The following is a 12,412-nucleotide window of genomic DNA, read 5'->3' as shown; positions in this document are numbered from 1 at the left end:
GCCCCAGGACCAGCTTGCTGGTCTCTCTCTCGCTCTCAATTCAATTCAATTGATTTATTTTTCAATTCAAGGGGCTTTATTGGAAACGTGTTAACATTGCCAAAGCAAGTGAGGTAGACAACATACAAAAGTGAAATAAACAATAAAAAATGAACAGTAAACATTACACATACAGAAATTTCAAAACAATAAAGACATTACAAATGTCAGTGTTGTAACAATGTACAAATGGTTAAAGAACACAAGGGAAAATAAATAAGCATAAATATGGGTTGTATTTACAATGGTGTTTGTTCTCCATCTCTCTCTCTCTCTGTCTCCATGTCTCTCTCTCTCTCTCTCTCTGTCTCTCTCTCTCTGTCTCCATGTCTCTCTCTCTCTCTCTCTCTCTCTCTCTCTCTCTCTCTCTCTCTCTCTCTCTCTCTCTCTCTCTCTCTCTCTCTCTCTCAGGAGACAATCACCATGGCGATGTTGACCACTCTTCTGCTTCTGAGCGCTGTCTTTGCTCTGGGAGATGCAAGGGGTAGCAGAGGTATTCTGACCGAAGGTTTTGTTGACCTGTTCACACTCATCAGATGCAATTTGATGTTATTGTCGCAACCTTAACCCAACACCTAGTGACCTAGGTTTTGCCTCGACAGTCACTGGACCCCGAGCTCTTGGTTGGGGCTCCTGACGGATTCGCTAAAATATAATTCTATATAGATCTGTTGTGGATTCATAGTTCTGAATCTGATCTAGGATTCAATCCACATCGTTCAGCTTTACAGCGACTGAAATTTAAAGGCAATGTTTCCTCTTAGCAGAGACAGCATTCACGGTAAACGCTGCATGCATACTGCTCAATCTGAAATGACCTTTACATTTCTAGCATGGAATCTGTAATGCTGATTGAATAAATCCCAAGACTTTTAACAAGCACGTGTCTCAATACTCCCTCCTCCGAAAAGTGAAACATTATCGAGAACGTCATATCTTTATGTGACAAAACGTAAAAGAAAAACAAAATTTAGAACAGACCTACCGCTTCTTAGACTGGCTTTCAATGAGAATGACAGATCTATAACTCACATTTCTATGCAAATTTGGTCATGTTGCCCGAAAAGTTACATTTCAAAGTGAATCGGTTCTTTTTTCAACAACACGATTAGCCGTGGTGTGTTGCTAAGTAACATCACAGCCGGAACGCACTTTTGACGGATCAGATTGTCTGGTGGGAACAAACCATTTCATAATGTAATTTAATATGATCTCTCTCCCCCCTTACAGAGTGGCATCGCAGAGTCTGCCCATATGGCTGGCCCAAATACGCAACACACTGCTATCACTACTTCCCCTTCATGACCACATGGCCAGAGGCAGAGGTACCTGGATGTCTGCTGTACATAATTGAGATTATCTGTGTGCATGATGTTACCTGCATCTTATGCTAGTTGGAACCATTTTCTAGAAGCCTGGTCTGAAAAGCACTATAGTTGGCTAGAGGGGATGCTATTTCCATCGCTGTCTGGTGGTCATACAGGGGTGCAGTTGACTCTGTAGGTTTAATCTGTGTTCAACAGGGTTGAGAAACTATATTATGACGTGCTATTTCTTATCTATATATTCTACCTCTGTTTCTCTCTCCCTCTCTCTCTGTCTCTCTGTGTCTCTGTGTCTCTCTGTGTCTCTCTCTGTCTCTCTGTGTCCTCTATTTATCTATCTACCTCTGTGTCTCTCTGTCTCTCTGTGTATCTATGTCTCTCAGTGTCTCTCTGTCTCTCTGTGTCTCTCTGTGTCTCTCTGTCTCTCTGTGTCTCTCTGTCTCTCTGTGTCTCTCTGTGTCTCTGTCTCTCTGTGTCTCTCTGTGTCTCTCTGTGTCTCTCTCTCTGTGTCTCTCTGTCTCTCTGTCTCTCTGTGTCTCTCTCTGTCTCTCTGTCTCTCTGTCTCTCTGTGTATCTCTCTGTGTCTCTGTCTGTGTCTCTCTGTGTATCTCTGTCTCTCTGTGTCTCTCTCTGTCTCTCTGTGTCTCTCTGTCTCTCTGTGTCTCTCTGTGTCTCTCTGTCTCTCTGTGTCTCTCTGTCTCTCTGTGTCTCTGTCTCTCTGTGTCTCTGTGTCTCTGTGTCTCTCTGTCTCTCTGTGTCTCTCTGTCTCTCTGTGTCTCTCTGTCTCTCTGTGTCTCTGTCTCTCTGTGTCTCTGTGTCTCTCTGTGTCTCTCTGTGTCTCTCTGTGTCTCTGTCTGTCTGTCTTTTTTTGCAGGCTCTAACCAATAGTGTGAAAAAAAGGTGTGTGTGTGTGTGTGTGTGTGTGTGTGTGTGTGTGTGTGTGTGTGTGTGTGTGTGTGTGTGTGTGTGTGTGTGCGTAGGTAAGTAAATAAATAAAACAACAGTAAGAAGATATTTGATAATTTAAAAAAAGACATTTGAAATAAGAGTAGCAAGGCTATATACAGACACCTGTTAGTCAGGCTTATTGAGGTAGTATGTACATGTAGTTAAAGTGACTATGTAGTTAAAGTGACTATGCATGTATGATAAACAGAGAGTAGCAGCAGTGTAAAAGAGGGGTTGGAGGTGTGACACAATGCAAAGAGTCTGGGTAACCATTTGGTTACCTGTTCAGGAGCCTTATGGCTTGGGGGTAAAAACTGTTTATATTCTACCTCTGTCTCTCTCTCCGTCTCCTCGTCTCTCCCCACTCTCCGTCTCTCTCTCTGTCTCTCTCTCTCTCTCTCTCTCTCTCTCTCTCTCTCTCTCTCTCTCTCTCTCTGTCTCTCACTCTCTCTCTCTCTCTCTTTCTTTCTTTCTCCCTCTCTCTCTCCAGAGGAAATGTTTGCACTTGGGAGGTAACCTGGCATCAGTGCACAGCCTTCCCCAGTATCGTTTCCTTCAGTCTGTCATCAGGAAGAGTACCAGGAAAGTCCAGCGCACCTGGATAGGAGCCAACGATGCCATCAAGGTCAGAAGCACCGTCTGTTCAACACTCCTGGAAACATATAGGATGCATTGACTACAGAACCTTAACCCACAAATTCTGAAAGCTGCCCTCTACCCTATTGAAGTTAACCTCACGTCCAACCTCAGGTGGTAGCATCCACCTGGCCAACATCCAGTGAAATTGCAGATCGCCAAATTCAAAACAGAAATACTCATTATAAAAATTCATAAAACATGTGTAATACTTCTTGTTAATCATAATGTGTCAGATTTCAGTTTTGTTTGTGCGTTTTGTTCAGCTCAAAGGCAGTCATAATAGGCACGAAAAATCCGAAAAGTATCAGTAAAGTTCGTAGAAACATGTCAAACGATGTTTATAATCAATCCTCAGGTTGTTTTTTATTCATAATCAATAATATTTCAACCGGACAATAGCTTCATCAATATAAAAGGAAAACATGACTCTCGGTCGCGCACATGAAAAACCTCTGGGACACTGCAGTGTCCACTCATTCAAAGTGCTCTTACTCCCTATTTTTTTCAGAATACAAGCCTGAAACAATTTCCAAAGACTGTTGACATCTAGTGGAAGCCATCGGAAGTGCAATTTGAGTCCTAAGTCAATGGATACTGGCATTCAATAGAAAACTACAAACATTAAAAAAAATACCACTTCCTGATGGATTTTTCTCAGGTTTTCACCTGAAAATCAGTTCTGTTACTCACAGACATTATTCTAACAGTTCTGGAAACTTTAGAGTGTTTTCCATCCAAATATACCAATCATATCCTAGCTTCTGGGCCTGAGTAGCAGGCAGTTTACTTTGGGCACGCTTTTAATCCGGAGGTGAAAATAGTGCCCCCTACTCTAATGAAGCCAGTATACCAGTTCTTTTCAAAGCTTGTTATCTAATATTACAAACACTGTCTAGCTTCAAGCCATTGTTAAATCATGCTTATCTCATAGATGGTCAGTCTCATGCTTATCTCATAGATGGTCGGTCTCATGCTTATCTCATAGATGGTAAGTCCTGGTATCCATAACTCTGTCTAACTCTGTCTAGGAATCTGAGTGGTTACATTTCTCCTGGCCCATCCCTCAGCTTTTTACCCAAACAGTGGTTTGCCTCTTTAAAGACAGTAACTACAGTGTGTATATATAGTGTTTACTATCTGCTAGTGATGCATCGTCCTGTGTGCTCTGTAGGAGGGTCTCTGGCTGTGGAGCGACGGGTCCAGGTTTAACTACCAGAACTGGGCCCCGGGTCAACCCTCTAACTCTGACCACTTTGTTGTGAAAGACAACACGAACAGCCAGAAGCATTGCATGGAGATGAACTATGGAGGTACAATCCTGTCACCAGACTAGTTTCCTACTCATTATACATCAAACATTTGGATAGAAGTTAAATACATCTTAAAGGGAATTTGTTCATTTTTTAGCTACATATTTATAAAACAAAGATAATACCTACCTCTCTGTGTTTCTCTCATTCCCAGCTTCTCACTGCCAGAACGATGCCCCTTGCTGGTCTACATTTCCCTTCCTGTGTTCCAGAAAGTTGTGATGTCCACATTTTGGGAGAGACGACATTGGAGAAGCTCTCTAAAGATGAGATTGTTTTAAATAAAGACACCATCTGCAATGTTACCCTTTGTTCAGTGGTCATTTATACAAAACACCAGCTGGATCCAACTATTAAACTCTGTAGTTTGAAGTAAATAACATCTTTGGTAAAATAAACTTTAAACAGTTGCTTCTCACTTTGTAACACGTTTGATTGTCGTCAACATTTTCTACATTTTCAAAACAATTGATGTAAATCCCCATCATCATCACCTCCATCGTCAGATCGATTAATTATGTTCTCAAATTTTTCTACACCTGTCAAATCGTCTCAGATATCCTCATGAGGTCTAGGGCTGGTGTCAGGGGTTAATGGTGACTGTACTGTCTTCCACTCAACCGAACTGGAACAGTTGTTCTCAATCGCTGAGCAAATACTGCCACCTTGTGGTCATTTAAAAACAGACACTTTTGCTTCTGCTGGTATTCAATGACCGAATAGTGGTCACACCTACGTTGTTGATTAGTTGATGAAACTGCACAGCTACGTTGTTGATTAGTTGATGAAACTGCACAGCTACGTTGTTGTTTAGAGATCTAATGAGCTGGGCCTGTTTGGCTCCAGCTACGTTGTTGATTAGAGATCTAATGAGCTGGGCCTGTTTGGCTCCAGCTACGTTGTTGATTAGAGATCTAATGAGCTGGGCCCATGCCTGTTTGGCTCCAGCTACGTTGTTGATTAGAGATCTAATGAGCTGGGCCTGTTTGGCTCCAGCTACGTTGTTGATTAGAGATCTAATGAGCTGGGCCCATGCCTGTTTGGCTCCAGCTACGTTGTTTATTAGAGATCTAATGAGCTGGGCCCATGCCTGTTTGGCTCCAGCTACGTTGTTGATTAGAGATCTAATGAGCTGGGCCTGTTTGGCTCCAGCTACGTTGTTGATTAGAGATCTAATGAGCTGGGCCCATGCCTGTTTGGCTCCAGCTACGTTGTTGATTAGAGATCTAATGAGCTGGGCCTGTTTGGCTCCAGCTACGTTGTTGATTAGAGATCTAATGAGCTGGGCCTGTTTGGCTCCAGCTACGTTGTTGATTAGAGATCTAATGAGCTGGGCCTGCCTGTTTGGCTCCAGCTATGTTGTTGATTAGAGATCTAATGAGCTGGGCCTGTTTGGCTCCAGCTACGTTGTTGATTAGAGATCTAATGAGCTGGGCCTGTTTGGCTCCAGCTGTTGTTGATTAGAGATCTAATGAGCTGGGCCTGTTTGGCTCCAGCTACATTGTTGATTAGAGATCTAATGAGCTGGGCCTGTTTGGCTCCAGCTACGTTGTTGATTAGAGATCTAATGAGCTGGGCCCATGCCTGTTTGGCTCCAGCTACGTTGTTGATTAGAGATCTAATGAGCTGGGCCTGTTTGGCTCCAGCTACGTTGTTGATTAGAGATCTAATGAGCTGGGCCTGTTTGGCTCCAGCTACGTTGTTGATTAGAGATCTAATGAGCTGGGCCTGTTTGGCTCCAGCTACGTTGTTGATTAGAGATCTAATGAGCTGGGCCTGTTTGGCTCCAGCTACATTGTTGATTAGAGATCTAATGAGCTGGGCCTGTTTGGCTCCAGCTACGTTGTTGATTAGAGATCTAATGAGCTGGGCCTGTTTGGCTCCAGCTACGTTGTTGATTAGAGATCTAATGAGCTGGGCCCATGCCTGTTTGGCTCCAGCTACGTTGTTGATTAGAGATCTAATGAGCTGGGCCTGTTTGGCTCCAGCTACGTTGTTGATTAGAGATCTAATGAGCTGGGCCTGTTTGGCTCCAGCTACGTTGTTGATTAGAGATCTAATGAGCTGGGCCTGTTTGGCTCCAGCTACGTTGTTGATTAGAGATCTAATGAGCTGGGCCTGTTTGGCTCCAGTGGCTGTAAAAAGTACCCCATTGTCTGTAGTACAAGTAAAGGTACCTTAATAGAAAATGACTCAAGTAAAAGTGAAAGTCAGTGAAATACAACTATAAACTATTTGGTTTAACATATACTTAAGCATCAACGTTAAATGTAATTGATAAAATATACCTAAGTATCAAAAGTAGAAGTATACATTATTTCATATTCCTTATATGAAGCAAACCAGAAGGCACCATTTTTTAACAGACATCCAGACAGCTATTTTTATTACAGACAGCCAGGGGAACACTCCATCACTCAGACATCATTTACAGATAGCCAGGGGTACACTCCAACACTCAGACATCATTTACAGACAGCTAGGGGAACACTCCAACACTAAGACATCATTTACAGACAGCTAGGGAACACTCCAACACTCAGACATCATTTACAGATAGCCAGGGGAACACTCCAACACTAAGACATCATTTACAGACAGCTAGGGGAACACTCCAACACTCAGACATCATTTACAGACAGCTAGGGAACACTCCAACACTCAGACATCATTTACAGATAGCCAGGGGTACACTCAACACTAGACATCATTTACAGACAGCTATTTACAGACAGGGGAACACTCCAACACTCAAGACATCATTTACAGATAGCCAGGGAACACTCCAACACTCAGACATCATTTACAGATAGCCAGGGGAACACTCCAACACTCAGACATCATTTACAGACAGCTAGGGGAACACTCCAACACTCAGACATCATTTACAGATAGCTAGGGAACACTCCAACACTCAGACATCATTTACAGACAGCCAGGGAACACTCCAACACTCAGACATCATTTACAGATAGCCAGGGGAACACTCCAACACTCAGACATCATTTACAGATAGCCAGGGGGAACACTCCAACACTCAGACATCATTTACAGATAGCCAGGGGAACACTCCAACACTCAGACATCATTTACAGATAGCCAGGGGACAGCATCAGGGGGGAACACTCCAACACTCAGACATCATTTACAGATAGCCAGGGGACACTCAAACATCATTTACAGATAGCCAGGGAACATTCCAACACTCAGACATCATTTACAGATAGCCAGGGAACACTCCAACACTCAGACATCATTTACAGATAGCCAGGGAACACTCAAACACTCAGACATCATTTACAGATAGCCAGAGGAACACTCCCAACACTCAGACATCATTTACAGATAGCCAGAGGCACACTACCAACACTCAGACATCATTTAGGGATAGCCAGGGGACACTCAAACATCATTTACAGATAGCCAGGGGAACATTCCAACACTCAGACATAATTTACAGATAGCCAGGGGAACACTCAACACTCAGACATCATTTACAGATAGCCAGGGGAACACTCCAACACTCAGACATCATTTACAGATAGCCAGGGGAACACTCCAACACTCAGACATCATTTACAGATAGCCAGGGGAACACTCCAACACTCAGACATCATTTACAGATAGCCAGGGGAACACTCAGACAACACCAGGGACACTCAGACATCATTTACAGATAGCCAGGGGTCCAACACTCAGACATCATTTACAGATAGCCAGGGGTACACTCCAACACTCAGACATCATTTACAGATAGCCAGGGGAACACTCCAACACTCAGACATCATTTACAGATAGCCAGGGTACACTCCAACACTCAGACATCATTTACAGATAGCCAGGGGCACACTCCAACACTCAGACATCATTTACAGATAGCCAGGGTCACACTCCAACACTCAGACATCATTTACAGATAGCCAGGGGCACACTCCAACACTCAGACATCATTTACAGATAGCCAGGGGCACACTCCAACACTCAGACATCATTTACAGATAGCCAGGGGTACACTCCAACACTCAGACATCATTTACAGATAGCCAGGGGTACACTCCAACACTCAGACATCATTTACAGATAGCCAGGGGAACACTACACTCAGACATCATTTACACTCAGACATCATTTACAGATAGCCAGGGAACACTAGCCAACACTCAGACATCATTTACAGATAGCCAGGGAACACTCCAACACTCAGACATCATTTACAGATAGACATCATTTACAGATAGCCAGGTACACTCCAACACTCAGACATCATTTACAGATAGCCAGGGTACACTCCAACACTCAGACATCATTTACAGATAGCCAGGGGAACACTCAGACATCATTTACAGATAGCCAGGGGAACACTCCAACACTCAGACATCATTTACAGATAGCCAGGGGAACACTCCAACACTCAGACATCATTTACAGATAGCCAGGGGTACACTCCAACACTCAGACATCATTTACAGATAGCCAGGGGAACACTCCAACACTCAGACATCATTTACAGATAGCCAGGGGAACACTCCAACACTCAGACATCATTTACAGATAGCCAGGGGTACACTCCAACACTCAGACATCATTTACAGATAGCCAGGGGCACACTCCAACACTCAGACATCATTTACAGATAGCCAGGGGAACACTCCAACACTCAGACATCATTTACAGATAGCCAGGGGAACACTCCAACACTCAGACATCATTTACAGATAGCCAGGGGAACACTCAACACTCAGACATCATTTACAGATAGCCAGGGGTACACTCCAACACTCAGACATCATTTACAGATAGCCAGGGGTACACTCCAACACTCAGACATCATTTACAGATAGCCAGGGGTACACTCCAACACTCAGACATCATTTACAGATAGCCAGGGGCACACTCCAACACTCAGACATCATTTACAGATAGCCAGGGTCACACTCCAACACTCAGACATCATTTACAGATAGCCAGGGTCACACTCCAACACTCAGACATCATTTACAGATAGCCAGGGGTACACTCCAACACTCAGACATCATTTACAGATAGCCAGGGGAACACTCCAACACTCAGACATCATTTACAGATAGCCAGGGAACACTCCAACACTCAGACATCATTTACAGATAGCCAGGGAACACTCCAACACTCAGACATCATTTACAGATAGCCAGGGGTACACTCCAACACTCAGACATCATTTACAGATAGCCAGGGGAACACTCCAACACTCAGACATCATTTACAGATAGCCAGGGGCACACTCCAACACTCAGACATCATTTACAGATAGCCAGGGGAACACTCCAACACTCAGACATCATTTACAGATAGCCAGGGAACACTCCAACACTCAGACATCATTTACAGATAGCCAGGGGAACACTCCAACACTCAGACATCATTTACAGATAGCCAGGGGTACACTCCAACACTCAGACATCATTTACAGATAGCCAGGGGAACACTCCAACACTCAGACATCATTTACAGATAGCCAGGGGCACACTCCAACACTCAGACATCATTTACAGATAGCCAGGGGAACACTCCAACACTCAGACATCATTTACAGATAGCCAGGGAACACTCCAACACTCAGACATCATTTACAGATAGCCAGGGGAACACTCCAACACTCAGACATCATTTACAGATAGCCAGGGGCACACTCCAACACTCAGACATTATTTACAGATAGCCAGGGGTACACTCCAACACTCAGACATCATTTACAGACAGCCAGGGGAACACTCCAACACTCAGACATCATTTACAGACAGCCAGGGGAACACTCCAACACTCAGACATCATTTACAGATAGCCAGGGGAACGCTCCAACACTCAGACATCATTTACAGATAGCCAGGGGCACACTACAACACTCCAACACTCAGACATCATTTACAGATAGCCAGGGGCACACTCCAAAACTCAGACATCATTTACAGATAGCCAGGGGCACACTCCAACACTCAGACATCATTACAGATAGCCAGGGGAACACTCCAACACTCAGACATCATTTACAGATAGCCAGGGGCACACTCCAACACTCAGACATCATTTACAGATAGCCAGGGGCACACTCCAACACTCAGACATTATTTACAGATAGCCAGATAGCCAGGGGCACACTCCAACACTCAGACATCATTTACAGACAGCCAGGGAACACTCCAACACTCAGACATCATTTACAGATAGCCAGGGGAACACTCCAACACTCAGACATCATTTACAGATAGCCAGGGAACACTCCAACACTCAGACATCATTTACAGATAGCCAGGGGCACACTCCAACACTCAGACATCATTTACAGATAGCCAGGGGCACACTCCAACACTCAGACATTATTTACAGATAGCCAGGGGAACACTCCAACACTCAGACATCATTTACAGACAGCCAGGGGAACACTCCAACACTCAGACATCATTTACAGATAGCCAGGGAACACTCCAACACTCAGACATCATTTACAGATAGCCAGGGGCACACTCCAACACTCAGACATCATTTACAGATAGCCAGGGGAACACTCCAACACTCAGACATCATTTACAGATAGCCAGGGGAACACTCCAACACTCAGACATCATTTACAGATAGCCAGGGGTACACTCCAACACTCAGACATCATTTACAGATAGCCAGGGGTACACTCCAACACTCAGACATCATTTACAGATAGCCAGGGGCACACTCCAACACTCAGACATCATTTACAGATAGCCAGGGAACACTCCAACACTCAGACATCATTTACAGATAGCCAGGGGAACACTCCAACACTCAGACATCATTTACAGATAGCCAGGGGTACACTCCAACACTCAGACATCATTTACAGATAGCCAGGGTACACTCCAACACTCAGACATCATTTACAGATAGCCAGGGGAACACTCCAACACTCAGACATCATTTACAGACAGCCAGGGGTACACTCCAACACTCAGACATCATTTACAGATAGCCAGGGGTACACTCCAACACTCAGACATCATTTACAGATAGCCAGGGGTACACTCCAACACTCAGACATCATTTACAGATAGCCAGGGGAACACTCCAACACTCAGAAATCATTTACAGATAGCCAGGGGAACACTCCAACACTCAGACATCATTTACAGATAGCCAGGGGGAACACTCCAACACTCAGACATCATTTACAGATAGCCAGGGGAACACTCCAACACTCAGACATCATTTACAGATAGCCAGGGGAACACTCCAACACTCAGACATCATTTACAGATAGCCAGGGAACACTCCAACACTCAGACATCATTTACAGATAGCCAGGGGAACACTCCAACACTCAGACATCATTTACAGATAGCCAGGGGTACACTCCAACACTCAGACATCATTTACAGATAGCCAGGGGAACACTCCAACACTCAGACATCATTTACAGATAGCCAGGGGCACACTCCAACACTCAGACATCATTTACAGATAGCCAGGGAACACTCCAACACTCAGACATCATTTACAGATAGCCAGGGAACACTCCAACACTCAGACATCATTTACAGATAGCCAGGGGTACACTCCAACACTCAGACATCATTTACAGATAGCCAGGGGTACACTCCAACACTCAGACATCATTTACAGATAGCCAGGGGCACACTCCAACACTCAGACATCATTTACAGATAGCCAGGGGAACACTCCAACACTCAGACATCATTTACAGATAGCCAGGGAACACTCCAACACTCAGACATCATTTACAGATAGCCAGGGTACACTCCAACACTCAGACATCATTTACAGATAGCCAGGGGTACACTCCAACACTCAGACATCATTTACAGATAGCCAGGGAACACTCCAACACTCAGACATCATTTACAGACAGCCAGGGGTACACTCCAACACTCAGACATCATTTACAGATAGCCAGGGGTACACTCCAACACTCAGACATCATTTACAGATAGCCAGGGGAACACTCAGACATCATTTACAGATAGCCAGGGGAACACTCCAACACTCAGACATCATTTACAGATAGCCAGGGGAACACTCCAACACTCAGACATCATTTACAGATAGCCAGGGGAACACTCCAACACTCAGACATCATTTACAGATAGCCAGGGGAACACTCCAACACTCAGACATCATTTACAG

General features: G+C 44.3%; 1 protein-coding gene across 1 annotated transcript; it reads left to right on the top strand.

Annotated features, from left to right (window-relative positions):
- The first annotated feature begins 2,562 nt into the window (after positions 1-2,562).
- On the top strand, positions 2,563-4,539 carry LOC121847558 (galactose-specific lectin nattectin-like). The gene is made up of 4 exons (XM_042329304.1): positions 2,563-2,577; positions 2,803-2,937; positions 4,123-4,261; positions 4,416-4,539. Exons 1-4 carry the CDS (start codon positions 2,563-2,565, stop codon positions 4,481-4,483), a joined length of 357 nt encoding a protein of 118 aa, XP_042185238.1. The 3' UTR covers positions 4,484-4,539.
- Positions 4,540-12,412: the final 7,873 nt, after the last annotated feature.

Source organism: Oncorhynchus tshawytscha, linkage group LG10 (genome assembly GCF_018296145.1).
Source record: "Oncorhynchus tshawytscha isolate Ot180627B linkage group LG10, Otsh_v2.0, whole genome shotgun sequence".
Classification (NCBI taxonomy): Eukaryota; Metazoa; Chordata; class Actinopteri; order Salmoniformes; family Salmonidae; genus Oncorhynchus; species Oncorhynchus tshawytscha.
The sequence above is the reverse complement of the archived record's forward strand: the minus strand, read 5'-3'. Positions and strand labels throughout refer to the sequence as shown.

Excerpts from the sequence above, each read along its gene's own strand:
- LOC121847558 (XM_042329304.1), top strand. Across the intron at positions 2,938-4,122 it reads GAGCCAACGATGCCATCAAG|GAGGGTCTCTGGCTGTGGAG; the intron begins GTCAGAAGCACC and ends TGTGCTCTGTAG. Across the intron at positions 4,262-4,415 it reads CATGGAGATGAACTATGGAG|CTTCTCACTGCCAGAACGAT; the intron begins GTACAATCCTGT and ends TCTCATTCCCAG.